The sequence below is a fragment of the Meleagris gallopavo genome, chromosome 10 (assembly GCF_905368555.1).
Source record: "Meleagris gallopavo chromosome 10, MGAL_WU_HG_1.1, whole genome shotgun sequence".
NCBI classification, from domain to species: domain Eukaryota; kingdom Metazoa; phylum Chordata; class Aves; order Galliformes; family Phasianidae; genus Meleagris; species Meleagris gallopavo.
The window spans coordinates 13,253,371-13,269,491 of NC_139413.1; the positions used below are offsets into that span (position 1 = coordinate 13,253,371).

The 16,121-nt window shown below is 38.4% G+C and overlaps 1 protein-coding gene across 1 annotated transcript in view; it reads left to right on the plus strand.

The window, feature by feature from the left end:
* ABCA4 (ATP binding cassette subfamily A member 4) overlaps nucleotides 1-16,121 on the plus strand; it is a 66,199-nt gene that overhangs the window by 46,801 nt on the left and 3,277 nt on the right. Inside the window, exons 30-44 of the mRNA XM_085231209.1 lie at nucleotides 475-507; nucleotides 1,608-1,713; nucleotides 1,822-1,896; nucleotides 2,371-2,540; nucleotides 3,555-3,732; nucleotides 4,979-5,094; nucleotides 7,521-7,668; nucleotides 8,828-8,951; nucleotides 9,676-9,805; nucleotides 10,723-10,843; nucleotides 11,661-11,723; nucleotides 11,860-11,966; nucleotides 12,971-13,112; nucleotides 14,208-14,342; nucleotides 15,965-16,068. Of these exons, the coding sequence (XP_085087335.1) occupies nucleotides 475-507; nucleotides 1,608-1,713; nucleotides 1,822-1,896; nucleotides 2,371-2,540; nucleotides 3,555-3,732; nucleotides 4,979-5,094; nucleotides 7,521-7,668; nucleotides 8,828-8,951; nucleotides 9,676-9,805; nucleotides 10,723-10,843; nucleotides 11,661-11,723; nucleotides 11,860-11,966; nucleotides 12,971-13,112; nucleotides 14,208-14,342; nucleotides 15,965-16,068 (1,752 nt within the window). The remainder of the gene's footprint in view (nucleotides 1-474; nucleotides 508-1,607; nucleotides 1,714-1,821; nucleotides 1,897-2,370; nucleotides 2,541-3,554; nucleotides 3,733-4,978; nucleotides 5,095-7,520; nucleotides 7,669-8,827; nucleotides 8,952-9,675; nucleotides 9,806-10,722; nucleotides 10,844-11,660; nucleotides 11,724-11,859; nucleotides 11,967-12,970; nucleotides 13,113-14,207; nucleotides 14,343-15,964; nucleotides 16,069-16,121) is intronic.

The window sequence follows — 16,121 nt, forward strand, 5'->3', positions numbered from 1 at the left end:
TGATTCAGGCCTTGCTCTCTTTTCAATTTCTAGAACAGTTCTTGATATTTCCATGATATCAGTTATGTGCTAGCTGCATTTGGCTCATTCCTCTTTGGGAATGTCAGAATTGCTTTAGATGCATCTTTTAAAATCAGTTTACTATAGATTTAGGATAGAGCCAGTGTGTGTAAATTTAGAACTCCTACTTGTCTCTGTATGAGCTGGAGATGAACCATGTCAGAAAATAAAAAAACTAAAAGTAATAAGCCCACTTTAGGGAGCATCTAAAGTCCTGACAACCAATGATTCAATGTTATCTGCAGATTTAAAAAAACATACAAAAAACAAACAAACAAAAAAACCCCATTGCATTGGAAAACTAAAGATCTGCAAAGCATAGGAGTTCACCTTTAATTCCCATTTAAGCCTGACAATATATCACTGACTTTGGTTCAGTGCATTAAGAGACAGAATTCTCTTTGTCTGTTTCAGCTTGAAGAGCAAATACTGGGTCAATGAGCAAAGGTAAGAAACTAATTCACAGACCATGATGGTAAATAAAGAAACAAAGAATTTCTGTTTAACAGTGGGCCTCACAATGTTTCTCTGAATGGACAAGGGGAATGGTGACAGATAGCATAGAACAAAGAGAAGACTGTGGTGTGAAATAGGTTGGTGGGTTGTATTTGTTTGGACTGCCCCACAAGTGTGAAGGCCAGAGACACACAATGGAGTTGTCACAATTTTATTATCTACAAGGTCTGACTAGTGGAATTTGAGTGATGAAAGTTACAATACAATACAGCACTTCATTGTGTGAGTGCTCTGATGAGCCTCTTTCATAGTGCAGCAGAATAAAAAAAAAAGACCTGGGGGTGACAAACTTAGGCAGCAATCTGTCAAATACAGAGGATTAGAAATGCAACTCCTTATTCCCTCTCAGAACATGCAGTAATTATAAAACGAATTCCACTAGTGCTCCACGCTTCCATTAGAGCATTTAACCCCAATGTGATGTCTACACTTGGAGATACTAAGCTTAGAAAAATGACTGATGAGTTTGAAGAACATAGGTTTTTCATCAGCGGTAGGAATTCAGTTCAAGGGTAGAAGCAGCTTCCTTCAGGGATTATCTCCTAGTTCATATGCAAGCATTACTTTCTATGGGATTAAATTTTGATCAGTATCATTCAATAATATTTATTATTACAGAATATTGGTTAACACCAATATTGGTTAATACCTGTTCCTCTCAGGAGAGATGAAATTTTAACTGGAGGTCCATTCTGTCCTCAGTCCTTCATGTTATCCAAGCAATTATACTGAATGTTAATAATCTTGATCTAGAGATTGTGAACTATAGACAGGACTTTTTTTCCAAAGTATTCTATCTGAATAATAATTTTCTCAGGATCTCAACGTGAACCCCTCATAAATGGATATAATTACTATTTGCAAGCAAGATCTAATACCTTATACAAGTTACTAGAAAAAGGTTGGAGACTGTTATATATAAATTATATGTAAATCAAACTTATATTAAAGGACTTTTTCGTATCCAAATCAATCTACGGAGTTTTGGGTCAGTGACACAAATGACTGATGTTGCTGTTTCTCTTTATTAGGTATGGAGGAATTTCTATAGGAGGAAAGCTTCCCATCCTTCATGTTTCTGGAGATGAAGTTGTCAATTTTTTAAGTAATCTGGGCCGAATGATGAATGTCACAGGAGTAAGATTTGTTTGGTCTCTTTACCCAAGAATTGTTACAAAGTTGGAAACCTTCAGCACTGGAATTCCCCTAGACAACTGGTCTTTAACCTTTTCATTTTTATTTTAGGGACAAACTTCACTGGCTGCTGCTAAAGAATTCTCTGATTTCCTTAAATACATGGAAACTGAAGATAATATTAAGGTATTTGCTGGAAATAATCTGCAAACTTACTTTCTTGAGATAGTCTTCAAATAATGAGATGGAATATTCCACCATAATACTGATGGTGGAATTCTCAGATTTAAGACAACCTGTATTTATTATGAGTAATAATAGTGTTAATGCATTTGCAGTTATTTCTAATATGACTTTTTTTTTAACCCATATTCTTAGTACTTCTTGCTACCCTAAGTACTTCTGAGCAGGACACATTCTGCTGAACTTTAAAATTCCGTCAAAATAATTTGGCAATTGCATGACAGTCGCTCTCCTAAAAGCACAGTATATGAGCTCCTCCTGCTGGACTGTGCCCAGGAGCTACCAAATCCTGGTGCTAGCATCTTCCTTGTTGACAGTTGCTACCAAAGTAAATAAAAGGCAGCCAATTATTCTCCTGCAGCTCAGGGTTATTAGTGAAAGCTTCTTAAATGAATCTATGCTTTCTGACTCTTTTAGGTGTGGTTTAACAATAAAGGCTGGCATGCTATGGTTAGTTTCCTTAATGTAGCCAATAATGCAATCCTTAGAGCTAATCTGCGGACTGGCCAAGCCCCTGAGGAATATGGGATCACTGTTGTAAACCATCCTCTGAACCTCACTAAGGAACAGCTCTCTGAAGTCACTGTGTAAGTCTGACTGTGTTTTGCTACTGGCTTTTACCCCTCTCTCTCCTGTCAGCTTACCATGTGCAGTGTGCTCGCACTCTGAGGAGGAATAGTTGAGATGATAGAATATGGAGTAATTTACTCAAAATTTTTCTCTAACCAAGAATTAGATATGCAATCCGTTCTTTTTTCTCTGAATATTTATTTTCATCCAACATAGGAGCTATGACGATTGGTTATACGTGATTGCATGTTTCTACTGATTTCAAAGATTAAAGGTCAGATTCAGAAGTCTTTGTTCATGCTTCAAAGCTGAAAAAATGTAGAGATCATAAGAAAACAGTGTCAGAAGTTGTTTCTAAGTAACTACATGTAGGCAATAGTCAATAACCTCTGTCTTGGTGCCAGTGTCAGCATACAACCATTGTTTATAGAGAAAGGCATCCTTAAGATATGACTTCCTTCTCAACATCTTCTGTTAAGTTCAGAAGTCAATGAAAATGGAAATTTGAGATAATGACAGGGATATCACTCACCAAAATTTGCTCTAGAGTGTCTAAAATAACGTGGATGTATTTGTTTAGGCTACTGAATCACATTCATTGTGTTGTTTCAAAAGGATTTAGAGCACAGCAAGATCTGTGCTTCATCTCACTTCGCAGTTTACCTCTTTGAGTACCTTTTCTCCTAGATCCCATAGCACTTCAGTTATTATGGCCTTATTGCCTGCTTTGAGACACACCATTCAGGAAAGGCTGTCAAACTGATATATGTAGGAGCTGAACTTTTCCAGTGAATGAAGTCAATTAGAAGAAAACAAGAAATGGTGTTGTCGTCATCCACATTTGTTAGCTACTGTTCCCAGTGCAGTATGGGAAGACACTAGCACATTTTGAAATTGGAAAAATCTTCTAGTTATCCAATAATCTTGTTTCTTTCAGATCTTAAAATTTCTGCCAGCTTTCCCAAATCCTAATATAGCATTATGTTGCATCCATTCCTTTGCTCACAGTCCCTTCTTGTGCTTTGTTGTAGGCTGACCACCTCAGTGGATGCTGTTGTTGCCATCTGTGTGATTTTTGCCATGTCCTTTATTCCAGCTAGTTTTGTTTTATACCTGATTCAAGAACGTGTGACAAAAGCCAAGCATCTCCAGTTTGTTAGTGGTGTTAGCCCTGCTGTCTACTGGCTAACTAACTTCATGTGGGACATAGTGAGTAACTGCTAGTCTCATTTTGTAGTTTCAACATTAACTAGGAAATAATCAGTAAATTAATCCGAATTAAATAAATGCAACTTTATATACCAGAGGAGAGTGCCTTTGCCAGAGTATAGTCGTAGACCCTACCCTCTGTTAATATTTCAAAATATAAAAGATATTCAAGGAGATTGATCAGCTGCTGGAACGATAACTGGAAGCCAGACAAAATGCTCTAGGATGTCTAAAATAACGTGGATGTATTTGTTTAGGCCACTGAATCACATTCATTGTGGTGTTTCAGAAGGATTTAGAGCACAGGCCCAGACATGCTTAGGCAAGGCTCAGCTATCCTCTTACTATTCCGCAGGCCTCTTGAAGGAATAAGTTTCTTGCCTGTTAGAGGCATAGCAAAGAGCTTGTGTTATGGTTATGGTTTTTTAACAAAGATGGAGCCCAAAGGCTTATCCAATAAGAAAAGCATGAACATAGGAGAGGAGAGAAGAAAAGAGGAGAGAACAGAAATTTTTGAAATGTCCTGAACTTTCTGGATTTTAGAAAGTGTTTTTTGATGAGAAGATAGCAAAACATGAGTATATTAAATGAGGGGAAAGAAGCAGATCTCTGAGTTTCTTTATCCTGCTGGTGACAGCAACATCCCTTCAGTCAGGAATTCTGCTTGGTCATGGCCCTTGACAGCATAGTGCAAAGTTATTGGAGTTAGCAGTTCTGTGAAATGCCGCCTTTCAGTATTCATGGGGAGCTCTGTATATTGCAGTAGTCCTACACTACTAATGCTGAACAGAGAAATTAAGCAGAGCATTGGCCAAGCATCGTTCAGTTTAGCTGCATTCCAGGAATGTGGCTCAAGTTATTAGCTTTTTGATTCCTATACAGCTTTTACATCACCAGAAATCACATCTCCTTGCATACTCACTGCCTTTTTCTGTGGGCAGCCTACCAGCAGGACCTAGGAACAATCAATTCCAAAGTTATAATCTAAGAAACAACAACATGTTTTAATTTTTGATGTACAATCTGATAAAAGATGTAAAATATAGAAAGATGTAGAAAGATGACAGAAAAATGTGGAGTGCTGCCAGAGGCCTGTTGATCCACAAGCCTGAACATCTAGTCCGTCTTGCTAATTCCAGTTTTCCTCAATACAAAATCCTTTGAGAATAATTTATAGAGTCTGGATATGTTTGTAAATCTCCTCAGGTCTTACACACTGATCTTCATCTGCTCTGTGATGTGGCAGGTGAATTATGCAGTGAGTGCTGGATTGGTTGTGGTTATATTCATTGGATTCAAGAAGAAAGCATACACTTCTCGGACTAACCTCCCTGTGTTTGTTACCTTGTTGCTTCTGTATGGGTGAGTCTTCATGGTGTTTTTTTGCACATGGGGCCCTATCTTTCACATGGAAATGATTTCGTGTTGTTGAACTTGGTACTTAGTGAAATCCAGCTTTGAGAAATAAAATCGAGTTTGTACAATATAGGCTAGACCTGGATTCTGTTCCCGATTCAGGTTATTTAGGCTCTTTGTCTAGTCATGTTCCTTAAAAGGAGTTTCGTCACTGCTTCACAGAACTTTTCACGATTTCATGTTATCCTTTTAGGAAACTAAATTTGTTCATCTGTGGTGGTTTAACCTAACTGCAATAGGTAGCTGAACACTCTTTCACTCCCCGTCCTCAAAAGGACAGAAGGAGAAAATATGCTGAATAAAGCTTGATGGGTTGAGATAATGATAGGGATATCACTCACCAAGTAGTGTCACAGGCAAAATAGAACAGTGAAAAAAGCAAACAAAAAGCGTCTTCCCCTCTCCTTTTTCCTCCCCCCAAATGACACGGGGCAATGGAGAATAGGGGCTGCAGTCAGCCCCAAACGCTTTGTCCTGGTCAATCTCTGCCCCTGTTTCATGTGATGTCCCTCCCGTGGCATGCTATTCTACCCGAACTGATCCTATGTGGGCTTCCCACAGGCTGCAGCTCTTCAAGCACTGCTTCAAGATGACTCTGTACCATGGGGCCCATTCTTCAGGAGTGCGCTGCTCTAGCACGTGTCCCCACAGACAGCAGCTCCCCCAGCCTTCCTGCCCCTACCCCTGGCTGCTCCCAACAGGCTGTAGTTCCAGCTCCGGGCTGCTCTGCAGGGGCTCTCAGGGCACATCCACTGCTGCACTGGGGGCTTCTCAATGGCTGCACATGGAGATCAGTTCTGTGCAGTGCCCATGACTGCAGGCAACAACCTGCTTCTCCATGGGCTTCTCCTGGGCTCCAGGGAGCTTCTGCTCCACACCAGGAGCACCTCCTGCCCTCCTCCTGCACTGACCTTAGTGACTGCATGGCTGTTTTATTCTCTCACTCCTTTCTTCCAGTTGCTGTTGCCCAGCAGTTTTCCCTTTCTTAAATCTGCTCTTCCAGAGGCACACCCAGTGTTGCTTGTGGCTTGGTTCTGGCCAGCAGTGGGTCCAATTCGGAGTTGTCTGGAGCTGGCTCTGGTCTGACATGGGGCTGAACCCAAACCTGCAGCTCCAGCTACTAAAACTTTGTCTTGTAAACCTGATACATCATCTTGTTCCTTTCTGTTATGTACATTATGTTTATTTCCTTCAACAACAGACAATACTAAAATATTTACCAGTATTTTATCCAAAGGCAAACGGTACTAAAACATCAACTTATTTTTGTTTGAAGGAGCATTTCTGTTGTCAAAATAGTGTTTTATAAGACTGACTGGAATTTTCTTCCTCTCATTTAATTAGTGATTATATGTCTTTGTTAGATCATTTTCCTTCTAGCTTTATAATTAGGTAATTAGGGAAAAAAATCCACCAGATCTATCTTTGGAGTTAAAAAAGAAATTAAACTTTTCACATCTTCCTGTATATGTCACAAATCAAACTGTAGAGGCCACAGGTCTTTTCTGGACATAGTACCTTAATTTTCTGAAGTTTTTATATTCTTTGAATAATAGTCCTGAGAAAATGCAAAGCATTATTCAATCTCTGTAAAACAGTCAATGTTAAATGCTATTAGAATATTCATTTGCTTCATTATAAAGTGCAGTGATCTTTAGCAAGTGTTATATGGCTATATGTTTTATATATGTTTGTTTTCTATATACTGTAATTTGTGGGCCTGTGGACACTTGAATTAGCCTCTCATATTATAAAGCGTCTATCAAGATGAAAAAATACAATCACCTAGCAGTGACTTCAGTAATAATTTCACAATTCACTATTCAAAATAAAATTCTAAGAAAGGCAAGTAAATTCAGAGATTCGTGCATTAGCCTTTGTCTCCAGCCATTGTCACAATGGGAAATTTAGGATCATTCTTTCTAATGATGTGTATGTTGGCCCATTAACCAAATCGGTCAGATTGTTTGTTGCTGAGAATTGTAATTTTATTCCAGTGGTATACTGTTACGTGTTTGCTGTGTCTCAGAAATAATGGTACAGGAAGCTCCTGCTTTGCCATTTTTTCCCTTGTTTCTTCCACTAAGTGTACAGTCCAGTAAGGTATGCAGTGATATTTGGTGTGATAATGACTTACTAGCACTGTTTCTCAATTTTAACAATCTGTTGCCTTGCACTTTAACAGCAAACAAGACTAAGCAGAAAAAGCTTTGTGTCTAGTAGCAAGGGAAAACATACTGTAGTGGAACCTCTGGTTGATTTTAACATTTCATTACACTTGAAAAGAGAATGAAGCTCATCATTTTGTTTTTATTAGATCAGCTGACATAATACTGAGAAGCAGATATAGTATTTCTATCTTTTGCATGCAGGTGGGCAGTAATTCCCATGATGTACCCTGCTTCTTCTTTCTTCAGTGTCCCTAGCACTGCATATGTTGCACTGTCTTGCATTAATCTCTTTGTGGGGATCAACAGCAGTGCTATTACATTCATTCTGGAGCTATTTGAAAATAACCCGGTAAGAAATATTTTTGTTGTGACCTGGTTTTAAAAAGCTGTTCAAAGGGTGTCCAAACATAACCATCTCTAGCTATCTTTTTCAACCTTGTCATTCTTCTGGTATTAAATAAATGAATGGGGAACTTGCTGAGTTATGTCAGGAACAGGTGAGCAGAATAACCCACAGAAGTGAACCTCAGGGCAATCAGTACTTTGGGCAAGCAACCATCCACATACATGAGGAATGACATCAAAGTAGCACTTAGCTCTGCTAGCCAAGTACAAGAATAGATTGAACACAGTAGTTCTTAGAAAGGTGAAGAAACCAGTTTATAAAACACTGGTAGCTTGTATGCACTACTACTGCCTCTATAGCTGCTAATAGTTTTACTCTGAGGTTGACATCTTTCCTATAGATGACTGCAGTCCTATTACCTGTCATTATCGATAATGCATTTTCAGATACATGTGCTGATCAAGCATTATTTTTATTAGGAAGAAAAAACCCACATCTTTACTCAATTGGATTCATGGTATCAAGGGCCAATTTTACAATACTTTCTATCCTTGCTGTTCTTGCATTTTCTGTCGTGGTCCCTGGGCAGCATGGGGTTCAGTCTAATGCCTATCAGTCTGGGGGACAGTAGGCAAGTATTATCTCAGGGAACACATCTCCACTGCAGATAGTGTGTCTCCAGTGACACAATGACAGAGGGATAACTGCTCTTCTCTGGATTCAGTGATGGTGCAGTTAGATTGATGCAAGTACTTTTACTGTTTTGAGTATTTCCACATTGCACCAAAGTCCACTGTGTAGTTATGTCCAGACCCTGGTGCTTCTCAAGATTATGAGAGTCCTGATTATGACAATAAATACAGGTATTATGATATGGAAGTACCACACTTGTTGCTCATAGTTCCTGCTTGTGATTGCTGACACTAGAATTACATGTTGCCTCAGCAAAATCAAAGGATATTTCATTACAAAGATCAATTTTTCTCCCCACTGAAAATTGTTCACAAGAACCTTGCCTGGTATTGTGTATTCTGTTCTGCCACTGATAAATGCAGAGCAAACCATTTCTCTTACATGAAAAAAGAACTTTTTACTACTTTTACATGTTTCCTCAAAGAAATCTTCTTTGAATTGCTAACTATATTGCTTCTGTTTCCTATAGACTTTGCTGAAATTTAACAAAACTTTGAAAAATGTGCTAATTGTCTTCCCACACTTTTGCCTGGGTCGTGGCCTCATCGACTTGGCCATAAACCAGGCTGTGAGTGAAGTATATGCCAGGTTTGGTAAGTAAGATATAAAAACCAGCAAAGTATATCAGTGGTATATGGCCTGACCGTGAGTGAAATGGCTGGACGTTTTTTGGAACGTTAGTGGTTGTTTCCAAAATCCTCCTCTTTCACATGATCAGGTATTTGAGTATGAAAGTTCAGCCTCCCTAAAGGAATCACAGCTGATAACGTTGCCAGAACTTTAGGGCCTGACTAGCGGTCTGTATTGAAAGTTAAATTATTTGTTCAGCGCCAGACTCTGGTGTATTTTCATAATTTCTCCTAAAGTCCCTAGATTATCACATGTGGGATATATAATTTCATTTCATTTGAATACTTAAGTGGCCCTTGTTAATATTTAAAGTAGATGTTCTTCAAATGCATTCTTTAGGGATACGGCTGTTTCCTTATACCAATTTCTTTATTAAGACCATAATGATACAGCAATTTTTTTCCCCATCCAAAAAATATTTTTCATGTAATCCATGCAGATTTCATGTTATGTAATACATATGTATTCATATATATATATTCAGAGAGCTTATGTTCATTTTTACTCCCATGTAGCAGTTGTTTCTTAAGAATCTGTATTTATTGATGCAATGAAAAAATGGCAGACATTGACTGATAGTGTTTAAAAATTAGATTTTCTTCCTACACTAATAACACCTCTTGTTCTGATGAGCAATGTTTTTTTCAGCAGTATTTAATTGCTTTCTGGTGCTCCACCTCTCCAAAGGTGAGGAGCATGTTTCCAATCCTTTTCAGTGGGACTTTGTTGGGAAGAACCTGGTTGCCATGGCTGTTCAAGGAGTTGCATTCTTCTTTCTGAATCTCCTTATGCAGCACCAAATATTCCCCTCGAGATGGTATGTCTGAAAGTTTGTGTTAATGTTACTTCATTAGCAGGGTGAGCACCTTCATTGTTCTGTATGCTTCTATTATCTTTTGCTTTCTTTTCCTCTAATTTTTTTTTTTACAGCTTCTATAGCTTTATTCTGTTGATTCATCTGATTTCATCTTATTTGTTAATATTTGCTATTTATCTTGCTTTATCTATGCTTATTTTTCTGCACTGTCTTAACAGAAATAAGAGTATATTTATACAGCTTATTAAACAAATGAGTTTTCTTGAACTAAGACTTCAGTGTGAATTTCATTATTCTAATGCTGAGATTACACAATTACTTGGAAAGCTTGTAGTTTCCTAATTACTGGCATAGTACTAGCCTGACATACCAAGACTAGAATTCTAGTCTATTGCAAGAACAGTCATAGCCAGGGTACTATTCAAGCTTCCCCTGTTTGCTTTACAAATCTGCTTCTGTTCCAATGAAAATAGCTGCCTGCCAAATCTGTGTTGATTATTCACTGCTGCTGGGGATTCCCAGTAGGAGTACTAGTTGTTATAATTCTGAAAATACTGTCTTACAAGGAACTCTACTCAAAAGATACATGTAAAATCTATTAGTAAGTACTGAAGAGCTGTCAAATAGCAAAAGCTATGGCTTCGAGGCAGGTTACATCATATCCAACTGGCAATGCTATTCTCATTTGAACAAGCAGTTTCATCCCTTTTTAGTATTAAGGGCTTAACTTTCAGAGGCTAGGCACTGTCCCAACAGCAAGAATTCTCCAATGTTAGCCAGTGTTACAATATGAAATTTCAATCTCACTGCTCTCACCAGACAGAATTTTGCCAACTGAATAGCTCTTGTTTCACACTGCTATCGTAGCTTCACTCAGATCAACTCATTGTTTCTGCAATTGATTCTTTCTTTTCCAGGTTTGTTGAGATTGCTAAGTCACCTATTATTGGTGAAGATGAGGATGTTGCAGAAGAAAGAAAAAGAATTCTGAACGGGGGAAACAAAACAAATATCTTAGAATTACAGGAACTGACCAAGGTACTATTTTGAGAAGAATGAAATAAGTGAATCTAGTGTAAGTTGATTTGTTCAGAATGTATTTCAGCTGTGGATTTGGATGGTATTGTTTCCAAACTTAACCTTGTGTCCTGGAAAATAAGAAATGTTTTAGAAGTCAGGGATTGATATGTTATTTGACTATTTCCTTTTAATAGAGATCAAACCTCAGGAAAGTCCAACAAGGACAGTGAACTCTCTTACTTAAGTTATTTTACCTCACATCATCTATCCTGACATTTCTACTGAATGTGCATTTCTACTGTTAGTTGTCTTTTCTACAGTGCTTTTTCTCCTTAGGTGATTTTCAATCTCAGGTTAACCATTTAGTTGCTTTCATACTGGGGACTAGTGTAATCACTAATTTATCTTCTTTCCAGACATTGAAAGTAGGTAATTGATGCTATCAGAGTACATGTAAGTCTGAGCTACAGAAGTACAAAGATTGCACACATCGTTGAGATCTCATGAATAAAGAATTGAAGTGTCATTCTTGAAACTATTGTGTTGTATGAAGTCAGAGATACTTTGTACCAGCAAAGCATCAGGTCTGTCTCCTAGTGCTAAAGTTATGAAGTAAAAAGGCTCATGGAAGGAAAAGTTGTATTTTTAGGGATTATTATAAATTTATTTAAATGAATGCCTGACCTTGTTGATGCTTGCTCTGCTTAAAATTTTGTTTTGTTTGCTCTTTTACTTTTGTACTGGTTCCAAAGTTGCCTCGTCCCAATAGCATTAAACTAAAAAATTCAGAAAATTGTCTTTGCTGCAAAAATCTTGATTGTTTTTGTCAATTTAGATTTATGCAGGTAGGCATAAGCCAGCAGTGGACAGACTCTGTGTTGGCATCCGTCCTGGAGAGGTAAGTTGGTCACTATCACTAGATGAATCATCCAGGGATCAGTTCAAATTGCATTCTCCTGTTGTTTTATAAGTTGGAAACACTAAATAATGTGATTTTTTTTTTTTTTTTTTTTTTTTTTTTTTTAATAATTCAGTGCTTTGGTCTTTTGGGAGTGAACGGTGCTGGCAAAACAACAACATTCAAAATGCTGACTGGAGACACTAAAGTGACATCAGGAGATGCTGTTGTGGCTGGCAGTAGGTAAATAACTTAAACAAACAAACAAAGCAAAACACTAATAAATAAAACAAAAAGCCCTGTGACAGTCTACTTACCAGAGTTAACTCACAGTTTGAATGACTTAGCAGCTCCTTTCCTGTTATATGACATTGAAAGAAACCACACCAGCACTTCACACCTTCAACACTGTGTTGTAAAATCTGTGGATGAGTTGTAATAATGCTAGAAATGGGATAAGGTAATCAAGTCTAACAACAGGGGCTCTCAAATAGAAGACAGCCTATCCAACAGAGTATTTTATCTGAGCTTTGGGAATTTTATCTGGCTGCTCTTCACTTTAAACAAAGCTTTTAACTGCTTTGTTTGTACAATGCTGGCATAATGCCATAAGTAATCACAACTTCGAGATTTGATATTTATTTATGTCAGTTTATTTCTAGGTTGTATGTCTTGGTTTCTTAGGTGTCACTAGAGTTTGACTATCCATTGATGTGATTTGAACACTAGATATTTTGTTGCTAGGACATGGTTCTGGGCAACTTGCTGCATTTGACCCTGCTTGAGCAGGCTAAGAGAACAAGACGATCTCCAGAAGTTCCCACCAATATTGGCTACTCCGTGATTCTGCACTTCTCTTATCTTGCCCTACAACTACTACCAGCAAACATTGCTAGCTTTCTGTCTTGCATGACTTTTCATGGTGACTACATTCCATGATGAAAATTACCGATTTTCAAATCTCAAAAAAAACCCCTACATTTGAAAAAAAAAAAAAAAAAAACATTGAGAACTTCTCTTTACATTGGCTTATACTTAAACAGAAAGTGAGTTTGTACTCTTAACCAAGACTTAACAGACTTAGAAGAGAATATATTCCTTGCTATACTGTACAGACATCTTTTAGTAGGATCTTGTACTGGGGAAAATTAATTTCCCTTAGAATTGTTCCCAGAAAACAGAGATTTTATTTAAACTGTCTTAAAGCTAGTATTATAGATACAATATTATTCTCTTTATTTCTCCAGTGTATTGACTCATATCTCTAATGTTCATCAAAACATGGGATACTGCCCTCAGTTTGATGCCCTTGATGACCTGCTCACAGGACGAGAACATCTTTATTTATATGCTCGCTTGCGGGGTGTTCCAGCAGAGGAAATCAAGAGGGTAAAACCTTCATGCTTCTGATCTGTACATGGTTACAGTGAATGTCTGTAATGATTCTGGTGAGATCACTTCATGTCAAAGGCCAGATTTTCCAAATCGGGCTTGCCTTTCTTTACGTTGAAGTCTTGGGAGTGGTTCTTGTCATTTGGAATTTAGTACAAGAATGAGCTACCAAATCCAGGATCTTAGATGGTTAATAATACTTGAAATACTTCCTATCTGGAGTACTGTGTCCAGGCCAGAAAGATGCAGAGCTCTTGGAAGGGGTCCAGAGGAGGGCCACTAAGATGATCAGAGGGCTGGAACATCTCTCCTATGAAGAAAGGTTGAGGGAACTGGGCTTGTTTAGCTTGGAAAAGCCTCCAGGGAGCCCTCATTGTATCCTTCCAGTACTTAAAGGGAGCATATAAACAGGAGAAGGAACAGCTGTTTACATGGGTTGATAGTGATAGGACAAGGGGGAATGGTTTTAAACTAAGACGGGAGATTTAGGTTAGATATTAGGAGGAAGTTTTTCACTCAGACACACTGGAACAGGTCGCTCAGAGAGATTGTGGATACCCCATCCCTGGAGGCATTCAAGGCCAGGCTGGATGTGGCTCTGGGCAGCCTGGTCTGCTGGTTGGTGACCCTGCACATAGTAGGAGGGTTGAAACTACATGATCATACATGAAGTATGGGTATCTTTCAACCCAGGCCATTCTATGATTCTATGGAAAACTGCAAAGCCAATTCTGGAAGGCTAAGGATGCAACTGCTATGACTCAGAACTTTTATAATTACTGTTTTGTTCTTGGCTTTGAAGTTATTCATATATGAGAAAGAAAACATGGAGAAGGCTCCAGATGAAAAATAACGTATGTTCTTGCACAGATGAGTATTCTACAGCTGACGCTGGAGTATGGCTTTACTTCAAGAGATTAGAATTCCCCTCATCATCATAGTTTTTTGGACCACAGCTCCAGTTCTAAAAAAAAAAATAAAAAATGCACTAAAATCCAAGGGTTTGCCTATTTTCTGCCAGAAGAGGGATGTATCAATAATCCAGGCTGCTGTGGGTTAGCTGCTGTGTGAAAAAGATGGTCTTTCTCATAGGTTGCTGAATGGGGCATCCAGAAGTTGGGACTTCCTATGTATGCTGACCAGCTGGCTGGTACCTACAGTGGTGGCAACAAGCGCAAGCTCTCCACTGCCATTGCACTGATAGGCTGCCCTCCACTCATCTTGCTTGTAAGTGTCACAGTAATATAGCTCTGTGATAGTTCAGTGTGAAATCTCATAAAACTACATGCTGGAGAACTACAAGGATGTTTATGATAGTCCTTACAAGCTCCTTTCTGCCTCAACATAGGCCTACTTCAGTGTAGTCTTGAGTTCTTAAATGTTAGGAGTAGACTAGAATGCATAACTATGTTTCAGATGAAACCTACGTTTTTATAAAAGAGAGATTTTCAATAAGGAAAGGTTTGGTATTAAAATATATAATTCAGAAAAATCTGAGTTTAAATCCATGATTGTTTTCAGTCTGTCTTTTCTCATCAGTGTACCCAGTCATGTAAATGATGACTGGTTCAGCTTGGAGAAGAGAAGGCTCTGGGGAGACCTCGTTGTGGCCTTTCACTGCTTAAATGAGCTTAAACAGGAGGGAGAACAACTTTTTTGCAAGGTCTGATAGTGATAGGACTAGGGGAATGGTTTTAAAGTAAAAGAGGGGAGAATTAGGTTAGTTATTAGGAGGAAATCTTTTACTCAGGGGGTGTTGAGGCACTGGCACGTGTTACCCAGAGAAGTTCTGGATGCCCCATCCCTGGAGATGTTAGATAGAATGGTGCCCTGGGCAGCCTTGTCTGGTGGATGGCAACCCTACGTGTGGCAGAGGTGTTGGAACCAGATGGTCTTTAAGACCCCTTCCAACACAAGCCATTCTATGCTTCTATGATCTTACTACATACACCTTCCTGCTTTTTCCAGCAGAACAGAGGAAGATAGCTACCTTTTCACAACCTTTATTATCTTTGAAATGAACTACACAAATTTAGAATAAACTATACAAAAGGTAAAATGTAGTTCTCATCAAATAATATGAATTACGATAACTGCATTTCTCAAGGGTAATTATAAATGCAATTGCTACAAAAATTCATCAGAATATACTGTAGTGCCTTCATTCATAGGCTATAAGGAAACATATAACAACTTCTTAATAGCATGGTTCCGTGTGCTATTTAATATGCCTTTTACATGTATTCTCACTTTTTTTTAGCTACTAACTGTGTTAACTGATTTATACAGGACCAGATCATCTGCTGATCTAAGTCAGGGTAGCTTCGCTAGCTTCTTGGGTTGCAAAATGTCCTGCGTGTTTCTGTAAGAAAGGTTACTTTTAAAGCCACACTTGACACACTTTGATGTGATTAATATCATGAATCTCCTTCCGTTTATTTTTATTTTAGGTTCTAAATCTTTTGGTAACAGGGTATCACAAAGGCTTACATTTTTGATAGCTAAGACCTTGATTTTGGTCTGCCTTTGTTATAATGGTCAGTACAATCCTTTCCCAGTTGGGAAAGGCCCCTGCTGGGCCCTATACAGATAGCACTGTATTCTTACCTGAGAGATTTCTTGTATTTGTTTCCTTACTGCTTTGTGCCAAGAACCATGTTACTACCAATAGTACTTATACACTTGTCAAGGTGTGCTTGTGCATTCTCAAGGCACAGATTTCAGTAGGGAAGCAGTAATAAGCTAGAACCCAAACGTGCAAGATTGATTCTAATGATTTCCTTTCTAAATGTTTTCTTTTTTTTCTTCCTGCTTCTCTGAATCTGGCTGTCTTAACATTTACGTTACAGGATGAACCAACTACTGGAATGGACCCTCAGTCCCGTCGCCTCCTCTGGGATTCTATTGTCAGTGTGCTTAGAGATGGACGAGCTGTAGTTCTAACTTCACACAGGTATAGAGTTGGAATTCAGAATCCCAGCACAGCTGACATTTGTCTGCTGGTTT